The sequence below is a fragment of the Chrysochloris asiatica genome, unplaced genomic scaffold (assembly GCF_000296735.1).
Source record: "Chrysochloris asiatica unplaced genomic scaffold, ChrAsi1.0 scaffold00078, whole genome shotgun sequence".
Taxonomy (NCBI): Eukaryota; Metazoa; Chordata; class Mammalia; order Afrosoricida; family Chrysochloridae; genus Chrysochloris; species Chrysochloris asiatica.
Window position 1 is genome coordinate 6,074,744 of NW_006408596.1, and position 17,620 is coordinate 6,092,363.

The 17,620-nt window shown below is 42.1% G+C and overlaps 1 protein-coding gene across 1 annotated transcript in view; it reads left to right on the forward strand.

Moving 5' to 3' along the window:
- The window catches only part of LOC102813938 (2'-5'-oligoadenylate synthase-like protein 2-like), a 42,760-nt gene extending 28,976 nt beyond the window's left edge, over positions 1 to 13,784 (forward strand). Inside the window, exons 4-8 of the mRNA XM_006865498.1 lie at positions 4,299 to 4,587; positions 5,966 to 6,141; positions 10,663 to 10,904; positions 11,352 to 11,493; positions 13,311 to 13,784. Coding sequence (XP_006865560.1) covers positions 4,299 to 4,587; positions 5,966 to 6,141; positions 10,663 to 10,904; positions 11,352 to 11,493; positions 13,311 to 13,784 — 1,323 coding nt within the window. The remainder of the gene's footprint in view (positions 1 to 4,298; positions 4,588 to 5,965; positions 6,142 to 10,662; positions 10,905 to 11,351; positions 11,494 to 13,310) is intronic.
- The last annotated feature ends 3,836 nt before the right edge of the window (positions 13,785 to 17,620 follow it).

The window sequence follows — 17,620 nt, forward strand, 5'->3', positions numbered from 1 at the left end:
TACTGAATAGTTCTTATCTAGACGGGTCTGGTAAAAAGAGATGAGAATAAGATTCTTATGATTCAATAGTAATTTTTAACATGACTAATTGCAATTGTCACAATTATAAAGGTATGAGTTTTGAAACAAAAATGGGGAAGTAGTTAAGCTTACAGTACAGAAACAGAGGACCCTAGCAAGGACCATCAAGGGAGAAGAGCACAAGTGGAATGCGAGACCTTATCCAGAGAAGCAGGGATGCCAGAGATGGAGGCAGAGATGGGGACATGAAGAGAGGGAGCAGCTGAGGACTCTAGATTCATGGAAAGAGAGGGACTGAGAACTGGTGGCCAGGAGGCAGATATGCAAAATGTGCCCCTTTGGTGGTGTAAATTATTATATATGCCTGAGTGTTGGGGTGGGTGGGAAAGGAGCTAAAATGAATAGAGAAATATTGTTAACTGATGGTACATGAAGGGGATTATAATCATTGTAATGAAGCAAAGTATACAATTTGTTGAATCATAACTGACAATCTGTCCTGTAAACTCCTGCTCAATTCACAATAAAAACTTAAAAAAGAAAAAGATTTACAGACTCCGGAACCCTATACAGGGTCACTATGAGCTGCAACAGTCTCCATGGTACCCAACAACAATGAAGACATCAGTGGCAGATCTGAAGTCAAAACTGCTTTATGATTGTTTACTTATACATCTGTTGTTGTTTTTCAATTGCCTTAGAGTTGCTTTCCACTCATGGAGACCCCATGTGTGTCCGAGTTTAGTCACAAAAATACAGAAAATCACAAAATGAATGGCCATACTATTCATTAGTAAACATTTTAGTGTACCATGATCATTTAAAATATGCTTAGAGAGGCTTCCAGAAAGATAGTGGACTAAGCAGACACACTGCACAGACAACAAAGATGTGAGAACTAGTCCTGCAAGCCACTCTACCATTGAAAGATGAGACTTTCTGCTCTCACCAAGATTTCAAAGCCACAGCTCCAGCCCCAGGTGAGCTGCGGCCCAGGAGAAGCCCTACATCCAAATAAAAGAAGAATTATGGAAGCACATTAAAAACTTCAGGCCTCAAGATAGAGACTTGATCCCAGTGAAGGGTTTGGGATCAGAAGTGGAAGGGTGTGTATCACTGCCTTTGAAACTGTGAGTTATAGAATTGTTCAAAAGTAACACTTGTTGGGGGGTGGAATAGGGAAGGTGGAAATTATTCATGGGCTAGTGGGCACACACATGTTGATATTGGTGACAGGGCAGACAATATGCAAACAAGAGGGAGGTTAGCAAAGGAAAGATGAAGGAGATGAAGGTAGCAAGACACAAGGAAAAATGGAATCGTTAAATGAATAAAGGTAAATGCTGTTAACTGTTGGTACATGAAGCAGACTAAAACATGTAATGATGTAAAGTCTATGATTTGTTCAGTGTAAAACCAATGCTCTGCTTTGTAAGTCTTCACTTGATTCACAGTAAAAATTTAAAAAAATAAAATATATGCTTAGTGGTGGTGGTAGTGATGTCCCATGGAGTCAGTTCCGACTCATAACAACCCTGTGCAGGGTTTCCGAGGATGTAAATCTTTACAGGAGCAGAAAGCCTCCTCTTTCTTCTGCGGAACAGCTGGTAGTTTCGAACTGCTGACCTTAAGGTTCGCAGCCCGATTCATAACCACTACGCTACCAGATATCTAGAAAACATTTTTTTCTTACATGTGTTTATAAATACATTTACTTTAAAAATTATTATAAACTTTTGGAAAAGCACCTTACACTCTATCTCTCTCCTGGGTTACAACTAAAACTCTGGACAGAGGACACAAAACAAGAGCTCGAGGGTTCTGAAAAGCACACAACAGCAAGCAGATGGGAAATGAAGTGAAAACTATAACAAGGGTAATTATGGTGAAGCTATAGTAACTATGTTAATATGTACCATTATTAACTATATTAATACACATAATAATGAGAAGGATTTTAATAAGTTTTTAGTTATATATATTTTAACCCTTTAAAAGTATTGTTCCTAATCATTAACGCCCTAACTTCTCCCTTGTGTGTGTGCTCCCAGGACATGTAGTTAAAGGACTTAGTGGTGTATTGTTGATTAAAACTCAGAAGGAGAAGTTGGAGGAGGAAAACTAGAGGAAAGAAAGTGTCTGACCCGCAGGTGTCTTCAATAGCACCGCTCTTTGTCTGAAGAGAAAGAAGGAGTCACTCCCGAGTGTAAGGGACATTGAACTGGCGGAGGGCAGATTACAGTCCTGGAGGGGAGAGGGCATTAAGCTGTGAGAAAGGAATGTGATAGTAATAAATGGGTTAATATCCAGGAGGTCATCAAAAACCTCAACCCTATGGGGGAAGTCAAGGCATTTTCTCAGGGAATTCTCACTGCCTTCCAGATCTATCAATAGAATGTATGTTGATTCTCTCCCCCTCTCTGTTATTAGCTGCAGCAGCTGGTGATGAAACTTTTGTCCAGTAATGATAACATGGATAGATATTATGGGCATTATGCTGAGTGAAAAAAAAAAAAGTCAACTGCAAAAGACTACATATTGTATGATTCCATTTATATAACATTCTATAAATGACAAATGTGTTAAGATGGAAAGCAGAGGAGTGGAATCCAGAGTTCAGGCTTGGTGACAGGGAGGGAAGGGAGTGTGACTATGAAAGACTAGGATGAGGGAAATCTCGGTGGTGACGGAATAACTGTGTATCTTGATTCAATCTTGATTATAAGAATCTACACATATGATAAAATGTCAATGTCAATGCCAATTTCCTGCTTTTGACATTTTACTATATTTATGTAAGGTGTAACCATTGGGAGGAACTGGGTGAAAGGCACAACAGCCCAATTACTCTCTTTACAGCCGCTTGTGAATCTATAATTATTTCAAAATAAAAAGTTTTTACAATGTAAATTTTTAAAAAAATTTTGTATTATTGTTGTTGCTAAGTGCTATCAAGTTGCTTCCGACTGTATAGAGTTTCCAAGGCTGCCAATCTATGGGAACAGAAAGTCTCATCTTTCTCCCATGGAGTAGCTGATCATATGGTTGCTGTTAGTGGTGGTTATGCGCTGTGGAGTCGGTTCTGACTCATAGCGACCCTGTACAGGGTTTCCAAGGCTACAAATCTTTACGGGAGCAGAAAGCCTCATCTTTCTCCTACGGAATAACTGATAGTTTCAAAGTGCTGACCTTGAGGTTCGCAGCCCAACTCATAACCACTACACTACCAGAGCTCCTTGACCTTATGGAGTGGCTGGTGAGCATGAACCACCAACCCTGAGGTTCAAAGAAGCCTTATAGTCCAGCGCATTAACTTGCAGCATCACACCAGGACTCCTACTGTATATTCTACCAAAGATGTTCTATATCTATCCAACATGGCAGCCAAAAGTCACATGTGGCTATTTAAATCCTGGCACTTAACAACAACAGAATTAATTGACAATAAAAACTTTAGCTCCTCAGTCACATTAGACACATTCTAAGTGCTCAATAGCCACCTGTAGCTAGCGGCAACTGTGTTGGACAGTATAGATATATATAGAATGTTTCCATCACTGAAAACAGTTTTATTGTACAGCTCTGGTCTAGACACATTTTTTTGTGTAATATTTTGTACATATATTATGTGTGTGGCTATTGAGCACTTAGAATATGTCTAACGTGACTGAGGAGCTGTATTTTTTATTGTCATTTAACTCTGTTGTTGTTGTTAAATAGCCACATGTGACTTGACTGCCTTGTTAGATAGATATAGAACATCTTTGGTAGAGTATACAATAGGAGTCCTGGTATGATGCTGCAGGTTAATGTGCTGGGCTACAAGGCCGGTTTGAACCGCATGATTGGTGGTTCATGCTCACCAGCCGCTCCTTGAAAACCCTATACAGGGTCACTATGAGTCAGAACCAGCTCAATGGCACTTAACAACAACAACAATATACAATTAGTTGGTAACTATGGCTGCCTCCAAAAAGGGGTTTAGAAGCCTGGGGTAGAATGGTGTTGATCATCTTATTTATAGCCTTTGAATTGTATTTATTTTCTCTAATGCAGGGTCGCTATGGGTCGGAACCGACTCGACGGCACATAACAACAACAACAACAATCTCCAAAAAGGCATCCTAATACCCATAGCAAATGCTACTGTATATAATGGAGACCAAGGGCCCCTTTTGGAACCCATATAAACGGCCCGATGTTGATGTTCCTGACTCACCTCCACCTTCAGGCACCAGCCTTAGTAGAGGTGAAGCTCACTATTGTTGTCCCTACAGGCTGGCTCCTCAGGGAAGGGGACGACGTTGAAATGCAGCTCCGATGTGGACCTGGTCCTATTCCTGAGCTGTTTCTACAACTTTAAAGAGCAAGCCCAGTACCGAGAAGTCATCATCAGATTCATCCAAGAGAAACTGGATCACTGTAGTAGGAGTCTGGCCTACAACATATCACTGCTGCCATCCAGAGTAGGGGCTAGGGCCCCTCGCTCCCTGTCCTTACAGGTCCAGGCCAGGAAAAGCAGTGAAGTCATTCAAGTGGATGTGCTCCCGGCTTTCAATGCTCTGGGTAAAGACAGAGATGACTTTGAGTCCACAGAAACCCGTTAGGGCCCCTTTATCAACTTGGTCTTGGGAAAAGTTTGGAAAATTGGGAACCGATGAGGAAAGAGTGAAGTTTTTACCTTTTTGGGGAGGATAGGACTGGAGTTATACTTGAGTAATTAAGTTCTCCCATAAATGCATGTATTGCCATATTCAATTGTTTCATGGGGAACGGGGCCTCCTTCCAATAATGGATTCCTACTGAATGGTGTGACACTGTGGGTTAATGTACTGGACTGCAAAGTCAGTTTGAACCTCCATGTCAGTGGTTCAAGCTCACCAGTCCCTTCTCAGAAACCCTATATAGGGTCATTATGGGTCAAAACCAACTTAATGGTACTTAAAAACAACACTGAACCCTAAGAAGAGATTCCACTCTGATTCAATAGAAAGTGGTGGGTCAAACAAGCACTTTAAGTCTTTGGAGTTAGACAGAACAAGATTAGAATCATTTTTTTAAAGGGGGCTCTTAATATTTTTTAATGTTCACTCTAAGAGTTTTATGGCTCTATCAGTTTTATGACCTAAGGCAAGCTAGTTAACTCCTCCAAGACTCAGCTACCAACCATTTAAATGAGATAACTTCAAGTTGAACCCTAGGATATTTAGGCATGAGGAACTCATAAAAAAACCAATTTCCCATGGCTCCACTTAATTGTACCTGCTTCGTGGAGCTGTTCTGAGAATTCCTTGAGCTTAGCCTAGTGGCTGACACATAAGAAGTCTTTGGGCAATATGAGTTATTTAAAATCCATGTGACTTTTGGGGGTACTACTAAAACATCTAAGGAGCTCTGGTAGCGTAGTGGTTATGAATTGGTCTGCTAACTTCAGGGTCATCAGTTCGAAACTACCAGTTGTTCCACGGGAGAAAGATGAGGCTTTCTGCTCCCGTAAAGATTTACAGCCTCGGAAACCCTGTACAGGGTCGCTATGGGTCAGAACCGACTCCACGGCACATAACAACAACAACAACCAAACCATCGAGGTCCCTGGATGGCACAAACCTTCCCCCTCAACTATTAACTTAAAAGCTGGCAGCTCAAACCCATCCAAGTGGTACCATGGAAGAAACCCTGAAAATCTGTTTCCCTCTATTACAACCAAGAAAACACTATAGAGCAATTCAACTCTGTTACATGAGTCAGAATCAATGCAACAGGAACAGGTTTGGGCTTTCTAGGTTTTGTTTATTATTCAGTTATAAAGTGGAAAGAATAATACTGTGGTAGTGAGGATTGCATGAGATAATTTACGCACATTCTATTATACACAGTAGACCTTTTTTTATCTTCTTCATCTCAAATGGTAGATTTTCCTAAGCAGCTACTTTTCTCCTCCCAGGGTCCTTTTGCCCTGGCACTAAACCATCACCGGAAATCTATGAAGATTTAATAAAAAGTGATGGCCACCCTGGGGAGTTCTCCTCAAGCTTCACAGAGCTGCAGAAGCACTTTGTGAAAAGCTGCCCCCCGAAGGTGAAGAGCCTCCTGCGCCTGGTGAAGCATTGGCAGCTGCAGGTGAAAGAGGGATGCTGGCCCTGGAGATACAGGGACCAGCGGGAGGGTGGGTACATCACAGCGTATTTGTTTATAGAAACTTGTGGAAACAATTCATCTGTCCCACTCTGTTGTTGTTGTTAGCTGCCATCGAGTTGGTACCAACCCATAGTAACCTGCACAGAAGAAGGAAATACTGCCTGATCCTGGGCCAATCTCACAACCGTCGCCACGCTTGAGTCCGTCAATGCTGACACTTGGCCAATCCATCTCATTGGGGGTCTTCCTCTTTTTCTCTGACCCTCCACCTTACCAAACATGATATCCTTCTCCAGTGACTGGTCCCTCCTGACAATATATCCAAAGTATGAGAGACGAAGTTTGGCCATCTTGGCCTCTAAGGAGCACTCTGGCTGCACTTCTTCCAAAACAGATCAATTGGTTCTTTTGGCAGCCCATGACACTTTGAATATTCTCCTCCAACACAATAACTCAAAAGCATCAATTATTCTATGGTCTTCCTTATTCACTATTCAGCTTTCACATGCATATGAAGTTATTGAAAATACCATGGTTTGGGTCAGGTGCACCTTAGTCCTCAAGCTGACATGTTTGCTCTTCAACACTTTAAAAAGGTCTTGTGCAGCAGATTTGCCTAATGCAGTACATCGCCTGATCTCTTGACTGCTGCTTCGTGAGTGTTGATAGTTGATCCAAGAAGAATGAAGTTCTTGACAACTTCAGTCTTTTCTCCATTGATAAGAATATTGTTTATTGGTCCAGTGGTGAGGAGTTTTGTTTCTTGACATTGAGATGCAATCCATACCGAAGGCTGTGCTCTTTGATCTTCATCCATAAATGTTTTAAGTCCTCTTCATTTTCAGCAAACAAGGTTGTATCATCTGCATATCACAGGTTGTTAATGAGTAGTTCTCCAATCCTGATGCCACGTTTTTCTTCATAGAACCCAGCTTCTCAGATTATGTGCTCAGCATACTGTTTGAATAAGTATGGTGAAAGAATACAACCTTGTCGCACACCTATCTTAATTTTAAACCATTCAGTGTTCCCATGTTCTGTTTGAACAACTGCCTCTTGGTCCAGGTACAGATTCCTCATGAGCACAATTAAGTGTTCCGGAATACTCATACTTCGCAATGTTGTCCACAGCTTGTCATGATCCACATAATCGAAAGCCTTTGCATAGTCAATAAAGCACAAATAAACATCTTTCTGATATTCTCTGCTTTCAGCCAAGATCCATCAGACATCAGCAATGATATCCCCTCGTTCCATGGCCCACTCTAGGGGGCAGGTTTAAGAGTGTAGGTGAGATAGTACAACTGAAAGCTAATTATACACACAGCACTGGACAATGTAAGGAATAGCTTTAGAGTTTGTTTTCATTTGCTCCTGCTGCCATAACAAAAATATCACATGTGGTTGGCTCTAAATGACAGACTTTTCTTTTCTCACAGTTCTGTAAGCTGAGAGTCCAAATCAGGGTCTTGGTCATGTCAGTTCTATGAAACGTTCTCTGTTTTGTAACTGCTATCTGTCTTTGGCATCCTTGATGTTCCTTTGCTGTGGACAGATCCTGACATGACATCTGTCTTCCCCTGTGTCTGTCTCTGTGTCTAGTCTTCTCTTTCCATAATTCAGAAGTTATTAGGTTTAGGACCCACTCATGGAAGCTGCAGTCAAGAAATCAACAATGTATTGCATGAGGCAAATCTGCTGCACAAGACCTTATTAAAGTGTTCAAGAACAAAGATGTCATTTTGAGAACTTAGTTGTGTCTGACCCAAGCCATGACACTTTCAATAACCTCATATGTTTGTGAGAGTTGTAACTGGGACAGCCTAGTGGCAAGGAAAAAGGAAACAGGACCTGGGACCATGGAATTAAAAATAGCACCCAGTACAGTCAGCCTCAAAGGAAAAGAACTTTAAAGGTCAAACCACCAAGCAGAGCCAGTGAACCAAAATTACTACAACCAACCACAAAGAGAGAAAACTACTAGCTAAGAACTTTACCTAAACCTAGCCACACACATTTGAAAGCAAGATGACCTTTAAGTCATTTTTGTTTTATTAGCATACCAAATCCACACCCCTTAGCAACATAGTAGATCTAGGGAGGATCAAGTAAGTCCAGAAAGAAGTGGCACCCCATTTCCAAGAGACCACCACCCCTTTACTAGGAATCAAATGCAGTCCCTCCTATTGATTTTGATACGCAAGAGCAGACACATTAAAAATGCAGATCTAAGAGACCACCTGGGGTGTTGCAGAGACAGAGCCATTCTCTACTTGGAGAATGTACTTTTGCTTTGTCAATAAACTGCTTGTGCTTGAAAATCAGCTTGTGCAGATGTTTTGCTTGATCATGCTTGAGTGCAACCCACCCCCAATTCTCTGGGTGCAGCGAGTGAAACAAACCTACATCTAGAGGACAGTACTGGACAATGAATAAGAAAAACTGGAGAAGAATCGATGCATCTGAGTTAGGGTGTTTTAGAAGAATATGAAAAGTACCATGGAGTGCCAGGAGAAAGAACAAATCTGTGTTGGAAGAACTAAACCAGAAGATGGTGAGGCTTCATCTCTTATACCTCAGACATGTTATGAAGAGGGACCAGTCCCTGGAGAAGGACATCGGGCTTAGTAAAGTGAAGGGTCAGCGAAAAAGAGGAAAACCTCCAACAAGATGGACTGCCACAGTGGCAGCAGCCATGGGCTTAAGCGTAACAACAATTGTGAGGTTGGCCCAGGATTGGGCAGTGTTTCGTTCTGTTGTACATAGGATCAGTATGAGTCAGAACTGACTCTATGGCATCTAATAACAACAAAAACTACTCTGGTATGACTTTATTAACATTACAGAAACCCAATTTACAACAGGGTCATATTTACAGGTACAAGGGTAAGGAGTTTACCATATATTTTAGGTGGACACAATTCCATTCATATCATCATTGCTATCTTCTGGAAACAGTTGTTTTTAAGTACCGCTGAGTTGGTTCTGACTCATAGCAACCCTATGTAGGATTTCCAAGAAGTGGCCAGTGGGTTTGAACTGCTGACCTTCAGCTAACAGTCCAGTGATTATCCTACAGTGTCACATGAGTACACATGCTGGAAAACAAAGTTGGTAAAGTATTATGGAGACCTACCACTATTGTTGTTATTGCTGTTAGGTGCCACTGAGTAGCTTCTGACTTTAAGCACTGTGGGTTAATGCACTGGACTGCAAAGTTGGTTTGAACTGCAAGATTGGTGGTTCAAGCTCACCAGCTGCTCCTCGGAAACCCTAGACAGGGCCACTGTGAGTCGGAACCAACTCCACAGCACTTAACAACAACAATGTCCGACAGAACTAAACACTGCCCCGTCTTGTAACCATCCTCACAAATGTTGTTATGCTTAAGTCCATGGGTGCTGCCACTGTGTCAATCCATCTTGTTGAAGGTCTTCCTCTTTTTCACTGACAACAATGAGATATAATCTTATCCCAGCATTAATAGCAAAGTTTAGAAAGAAAAAAAAATGCTGGAGAGGATGTGAAGTTTGGGAACCTCCTACACTGTTGGTGGGACTGTAAAATGGTGCAACTGCTGTGGAAAACAGTATGGATGGCACTTACTCAGAAGGTTGGAAATTACCATATAACACAGCAATCTCTACTTGGTATTCAGCCTCAAGAAATCAGAGACAGGACACGGCTAGATATTTACACACCTATGTTCACTACAGCACTATTCATGATAGCAAAAAGGTGGAGAAATCCTAGATATCCATCAGCAGAGGAATGGTTGAAATAACATTCATACACTCACACAACAGAACACTATGCAACACTGATGAATAAGTATGAATCTGTAAAACATGGCATAACATGGAATAACCTGGATTACGTTATGCTGAGTGAAATTAGTTGGTTGCAAAGAGATAGATATTGTATGAGACCCTTACTGGAAAAAGTCAAGAAAAGGTTTCCATTCTGTAATAATAAACATTCTATGACAATTACCAAGAGTGGAAGGGAAGGGAGAATTATTCACTGGCCAGAGTGTAGACACATCCTAACTTGGGACTCAGGGAAGGCAGTTAAAAAGAAAAGGAATGAAAAAAGAAGAAAAGGGAAAAAAAGTAGGAAATTGCTTTCTTCCTTTTTTGTTTTGTTTTATTTGTTTTTTACATAGTGGAAGGGAAACAACTTATATTTATTTTCTCATTAGGACAAACCCTTGAAAACTTTCCCACGAATAAAAAAAAAGGAAAGGAAAGAAGGGGAAGGAAAAGGAAAAGGAAGGCAAGAGAGGGGAAAAAAAGATTTGGAAATGAATGGTAATGGTTGTGCAACATGCAAAGTGTGGTTGGTGTGACTAGATTGTAGAAGTCAAAAAGGGTGGAAATGGCAAGTGTGAAAAAAACAAAATGAAAACTATGGAGATCTGGAAACAGAGTGACCTGGAAATTCTCAGGCAATGATATCTTTCTTCCTTTGTGTCTCTCTTTTCCTTACTTTCTCTCTCAACAGTATTTGAAAAGTAAACATCGAAAAGTACCCTTACCTTCAAAATACGCCCTAGAGTTACTGACCATCTACGCCTGGGAAATGGGTACAGATGAAAGTGACAACTTTGAGATGGATGAAGCATTTGTAGCTGTGATGAAACTCCTCAGAGATCATGAAGACATCTGTATATATTGGACCAAGTACTATGATTTTCAAAATGAGGTCGTCAGAAGCTATATCAAACACAAATTGAAGGAATGCAGGTGAGTTGTTGGCTGTGTTACTTTCAACTTCAAGGGATAGAAAATCCAACTCGTACAGCTTTAAAAATAAAGGGAATTTATTGGCCTAACTGAAATTCCAAAGATAATGGAAGCTTCAGGTATAGTGTGATCCAGGTGACCACTATGTCATCAGAACTCAAGAGTAGGAATTAATCAGATCTGTCCTTCCCAGGCTTTCAGCTTTGATTTCAGGCTGATGCAAAATTGTGTGAGGCGCCGGATCCCAATGGACCATCTAATATATCTCTACCCCAATATTCCAAGCAAATGTTCCAAGATAAATCTTGATTGGAACTGCTTTGGGTACATAGCTCTTGATTCAGGATGCAGGGAACTCAGTCTACACAAAGGCAGACACCCAATGTCTCTAGGCTTCAAAGGTCAGAACCAAGAATGTGGCACAGATCCACCCCTTCTCTCCCCCAGACCCATCATCCTGGACCCAGCAGATCCCACCAATAACCTTGCAAAGGGGAAGAGGTGGGACTTGGTGGCCAAAGAAGCTGTTCGCTGCCTACGGCAGGCCTGCTGCTACATTGAAGACCCCAGCCGGGGCTGGCAAGTACAGGTATGACCCCACACTTTAGTCATGACTCAGCCCCATAAATCTCCCACAACTCCTGCCATAGCACCCACAAGTACCCCAAACCGGCAACAGCCCCTAAAGATGCGCTGACCAACCAGGTGTGCATTTCCTTCCCTCCTCCTGAAAATGTCTACGCCTCAGTTCTTTCCCCTGGAAAATCGGTAGAACGATTCCTGCCCGCTCAGTAGCCAATTGAGAGATGCAGTCACAGAACTTACTCACCTATATGCACCCTGTGATACAATGATTCCCTGTGGTAGACTGGCAAAACCCCAACTGCTTGCCATCCAACAGGAGATGGACTAGCTATATCCACCAGCAATGCAGGACTAGCACAGGGTTCCACTGTGACTACTATCTCCATCCTCACCCATGGATCACAGCCAGACCCGGCTTCACAGGCCAGGACTCTGCTTAGGAGCTTAAGGAGAGAACTAGTGTCCCTAGCCTGCTCCTCCCAGAGTGAACTGGGTGCCAAGACCCCATTTCAGAGTCTGTCTGCTGGGAAATTTTGAACTTGGACGCAAAGGGCAGCCCTCAGCACCTGAAGCAAGTCAGATGCCCAAAGCAGCAGAGGGACCACCACCCAGCTCCGTCTCATTGGCTGCAATTATCCAGCTGATCAAGGACCCGTGCTGGTGAGGTTCATGGGACTAGTTCCAGCTTCTTCTGAGACCCCTCCCCATAAGCTACATGGCTGTTATTATTATTACTATGAACTTGCATTTTGTGAAAAGGTAAGACTTGTTCACAGCAATTATAGGGTACATACTTAACAGTAAGTCTACTTTTCTTCTCATCTCCCAAAGTTTTAATTCTGAACACTCCCAGACACCCACAGATCAATTTCTTCCATCTCTTCCCATAAATATGCATCCACACACAATGTCTCACCTGTGGCTGCTTGTACAGCCTGTGTTTTGCACGTTTTTACTTAACCTTAACCTATTCAGTAACAAACTTCAATTATTTTAGTGATAATTCCATATCCACATATGTAGACCTAATAGATATAACCATATGATATAAAGTTCAAACCAGGATGCTTTTGAGAGTGAAAAGGGCAGGCTTATTAAAAGCCAGGAAAATAGACATCAATCAGGATTGCCCTAGACTACTAAGAATACACAGTTATTTTCAATCTAATCAAACTTTGTAACAACCATATCATAGTTCAAGGAGTCCTGGTGTGGTGCTATGGGTTAATGTGCTGGACTGCAAAGTCAGTTTGAGCCGCAAGTTCGGAAGTTCAATCTCACTAGTCATTCCTCAGAAACCCTATATATTGTCACTATGTGTCAGAACTGACTTGATGACACTTAACAACCACCTCATAGCCCAATGCATGAAAGTACCTTAATTTCTAGAACCAACACCTTCTTGAGAGATATTTACGATTTTAGGTATTGCAGTGGAAATCCTTGAATGCACTATATGTCTTTGCACACTAAAATCAGTGCGTCATGTATGTAAAACCCTTTATCCTCCCTGGATAATGCAGGGAGTACTAGTAATACCCCCGTGGGACAGGTGAGGACTCTGAAGATTTCCCAGCAGAAGGAATGGTCATTTGCTAGCTGTCCCTACGATGGGGTGACTGTCCTCAGATAATCAAATGTCCCCCTTTCCCTGGGACAGTCCAGTTTATTTCTGATTTCTCACATAATTATTGATTTTTAAATTTGGCTTTTAAAAGTATCTCTGGAGAACAGTAAATTACATGGTCAGTTGCCAGAATAAGGGGCTTTGGAGTCATCAGAAAACCCAGAGACCCTCACTTGCCCCTGCTTCCCTTTCAGAGAGCAAGAGAAATCCAGGTGACAGTGAAAAAGACCGGTGAGGAGGCCAAGATACTTTCAGTGAATCCCTATAGTCTCATCTGGAAGACGAAGACAAGGATCAAGAATATGTATGACATCACTGGGAACCTGCGTCTCTCCTTCCAGGAGCCAGATGGGAACCGGCAACCACTCAGTAGCCGGAAGACCCTAGCAGATTATGGGATCTTCTCTAAAGTGGGCATCAGGGTGCTGGAAGTCTTCCCCCCTGAGATCCAGGTCTTTGTGAAGGAATCTGGTGACCAGAACAAGCCTTATGCCATCGATCCTGACGACTCCATCTGGGTCTTGAAAGAGAAGATTGAGGCAGCTGGAGGGCCTTACGTGGATGATCAGATCCTAAAGTTCCAGGGTCGGAAACTGAAGAATCATCACAGCCTCAGAGACCTACAGATCAAGGATTGTGACACCATCATGCTAATCAGAAGAGACTGATAATGCCGGCAAGTCCCCAAGGTGACCCATGATCTAGTCTCCTAATGGGCCTGTCTTCCCAGACTTGACAACTAAGTCCTTGGTACACACTCAGATCATTCACGCCCTCTCCTCCTGGCAGGTCCCCATTCTTTTAGGTTCATCTCAAGTAGGTGTCCACTGACAACACCTGTCACCCCAAAGAAACGTTTGTCCCCAGCTTTCCACCAGGCTTCTGTGTTCTTTTTAACTACCCAAGTACACACCACACTAGGCTCTCAGTTTCATCTGTCCTGGAGTTCTTTGGGGCAGGGACTACATCTTATTGTATCTTTCTAGTTTCTCTCACCTAGGGGGTCACTCAACAGATGCTCAGTGAATTAGCAGTAATGCTTGCATTTACTCAGCTCAATGTTCCCGCATGCATTTATCATGCTTAATCTGCATAACAACCCTGACAGTGGGTATTATTATTAAACCCATTTTACAGGTAAAGAACTTGAAGTTCAGAGAGGTTAAGAGTCTGGTTAAAACTTTGGAACAACAGTGTTCTGTGTGTAGATACATGGACAGAGACATAGCCTGAATGGGTATGGGAGGAAGAGTGCGATATATATATCTATTTATTTATATAGTCCCAAAATATATGAGTTTGAAAGAAGATACATGAACATGGGTGACCACAGAGAAGACGCAGGACAACTGTTATTGCCTGGTGGTGGGGTGGGGGGTGGATTGCAATCACTGAGATGAAACAAAGTGTATGACTTATTTAATGTAAAACTGATGATCTTATCTGTAAATCTTCACTCAATTCACAATAAAAAGTTCTGCTTTTTCAAAAAAAGAGTCTGGTTAAAAAAAATAAGTCATTAAAAACAAAAATGTGACAGATACCTGTACACCAGTGTTCATTGCAGCAGAGATCTAAGTTTATCATTAGTGACCAGGAAAGAGGCAGTTAAAAAGGAGAACCTACTGCTTAGAGGACACTGAGCTTCTGTTAAGGGTGATGGTCTAACTTGGATAAAATAAAAGGTAATGGTTGTGCATGACAATACAGTTAATGTCCTCAAACTGTACATGTGAAGATGGCTAAAATGGCAAATGCTTTGTTACATATATTTGTTGTTGTTGTTAAGTGCAGTCGAGTCAGTTCCAAACCATAGCAACTCTGTATAGGGTTTCCAAGGAGCAGTTGGTGAGCTTGAAAGTGCAGTTCAAATGACTTTGCAGTCTGGCGCATTAACCCACAGTGCCATACCAGGATTCCCACTATATTTATATTTACCACAAAAAAAGTTATTAAAATGGCAGACACTTCGTTACACATATTTTACAATAAACAATTGTTTTCAAAAGTATTTTTAAATAATGCCATGCCTGAAAGCAGTGAGTGAGAAACAGTCACATACAAAAGGATCCTCAATAAGATTAAGTGCCAATTTTTCCTCAGAAACATTGGAGGCCAAAAGACAATGGGATTATATATTTAAAGTGCTGAAAGAAAACAAACAAACAAACTGTCAACCAAGAATACTATACCTAGGGAAACGGTTCATCAAAAATGAGGGTGAAATCAAAATATTTCAAGACAAACAAAGAATGAAAGTTTACATCCACCACTATACTAGTCCTACAAATGGGAGGTCTGCAGATACAAGAGGAAAGATCAGAAAACAATTTCAAGCTATTCAAGAAAAGAAAAATCCCTAATAAAGGAAATGCATGGGCAAATATTGAAGGTTCGTCAGTATATTCATGCTTGACAATTCTAAATGTTTTGTCCTTCGTGTTTCTTAATAACAAATACCTAGAAGGCAAGGATAAAATTATGTTATGAGAAACATGATATATAGAAGCATAATCATAACCAAAGGAGCTCTGGTAGTGTAGTGGTTACGAGACCTAACCGCAAGGTCAGCAGTTTGAAACTACCTGCTGTTCAGTGGCAGGAAGATGAGACGTTCTGCTCCTGTAAAGATTTACAGCCTGAGAAACCCTGTACAGGGTCGCTATGGGTTGGGACCGACTCCACGGTACATAACCACCACCACCACCAAAGATTTACAGCCTCGGAAACCCTACGTAGAGTTGCTATGAGTCAGAACCAACTCAGCGGCCACACAAACACCACCACCAACAACAAAAGTTGGGGAGAGGAATGGTAGAGGTTTAGAATGGTATCAATATTCAATACATTACTAAAGTAAAGTTGGTGCCAACTTACCCTTGTTGTTGTTCTCAGGTGCCATTGAGTCGGAACCGACTCATAGCGACCCCATGCACAGCAGAACGAAACAATGTCCGATCCTGGGCCAACCTCACTACCGCTGCCACACTTGAGTCCATCAATGATGCCACCTGGCTGATCCATCTCGTTGGGGGTCTTCCTCTTTTTCTCTGACCCTCCACCCTACCCAGCATGACATCCTTCTCCAGCGATTGTTTCCTCCGGACAATATGTCCAAAGTAGGAGAGACGAAGCTTAGCCATCCTGGCCTCCAAGGAGCACTCTGGCTGCACTTCTTCCAAAACTGATCTATTGGTTCTTTTGGCAGTCCATGGCACTTTCAGTATTCTCCTCCAACACCACAACTCAAAGGCATCAATTCTTCTACGATCCTCCTTATTCACTGTCCAGCTTTCACATCCAGTAGGGACAGGCAACTTACACATTGGCTACCTAAAATGAGGGGGCAATAAAGGCATGAAGTGACTGGCTTACAAGGTATCAAGAGGGAGTTTAGTTTAAGAGTATGGGGGGAAAGAAAGAGTCCCCACTGAATAGCTGTCATCTTGTCTAGATGGATCTGGCGAAAAGAGATGGGGATAAGATTCGTAAGATTCAATGGTGAATAATTGTTATCATGACTAATCGCAGCTGTCTCAATTATAAAGGTAGAAGTTTTGTAACAAAAACAGTCCAGAAACAGAGGACCCTAGGACCATCTAGATAGAAGCACGCAAGCAGAATGCGGGACCTTATCCAGAGAAGCAGCAGCACCAGAGATGGAGGCAGAGATGGGGGCATGGAGAGAGGGAGCAGCTGAGAACTCTAGATTCATGGACTAAGAAGAGAGGGACTAAGAGCTGGTGGCCAGGAGCAGACTTGCAGAATGTGCCTTTTGGAGATGTAAATTATTATATATGCCTGAGTGGAGTTTTTTGTTGTTGTTGTTGTTTGTTTGTTTAAAAAGCTAAAGTGGATAGAGAGAAATACTGTTAACTGATTGTACATGGAGGGGATTATAATCATTGTAATGAAACAAAGTGTATGATTTGTTGAATGTAAAACTGATGATCTACCCTGTAAACTTTCACTCAATCCACAGTAAAAACCTTAAAAAAAACAAAAAAACCAGCATGGAGGCCATGCCTGACCTCCACAATTGGAAGGAGAATCAAACTTTACTTTAGCTCGAGGCCTACGAGGCGGAGATCAGATCTTCCTCCACTTGCTAACCTTCTCTATCCTATTCTGGCACCAACCCTCCCTACCACGGCACTCCTTCTCTGTTGTGTCTGGTAATCTGTTGTGATGGCCACACACAACTCACAGGCAACACTCACAATTATGGGTTTATTAGGGAAGTTGTTGTTCAATTCATGGTCAGAAACAACTCAGGATACAGTAGTTCTCTGTTCAGGGGCACCCCTTATCAGTCATTCGGCAGGCACCCCTCTGTCTGGTGCCTCTCAGCCTTGTGGCCCCTTGGCCTCTGCCTTTCAGCTTTGCTGGAAAATGCCCAAAGGGTACCCAACTCTGAAAACCATTCTCCTACCTGGAAGGCACTCACCTTACTCCTTCTGTGGACTGTATCTCTTCATGCAGGGACCTCGTGGTCCAAAGGATA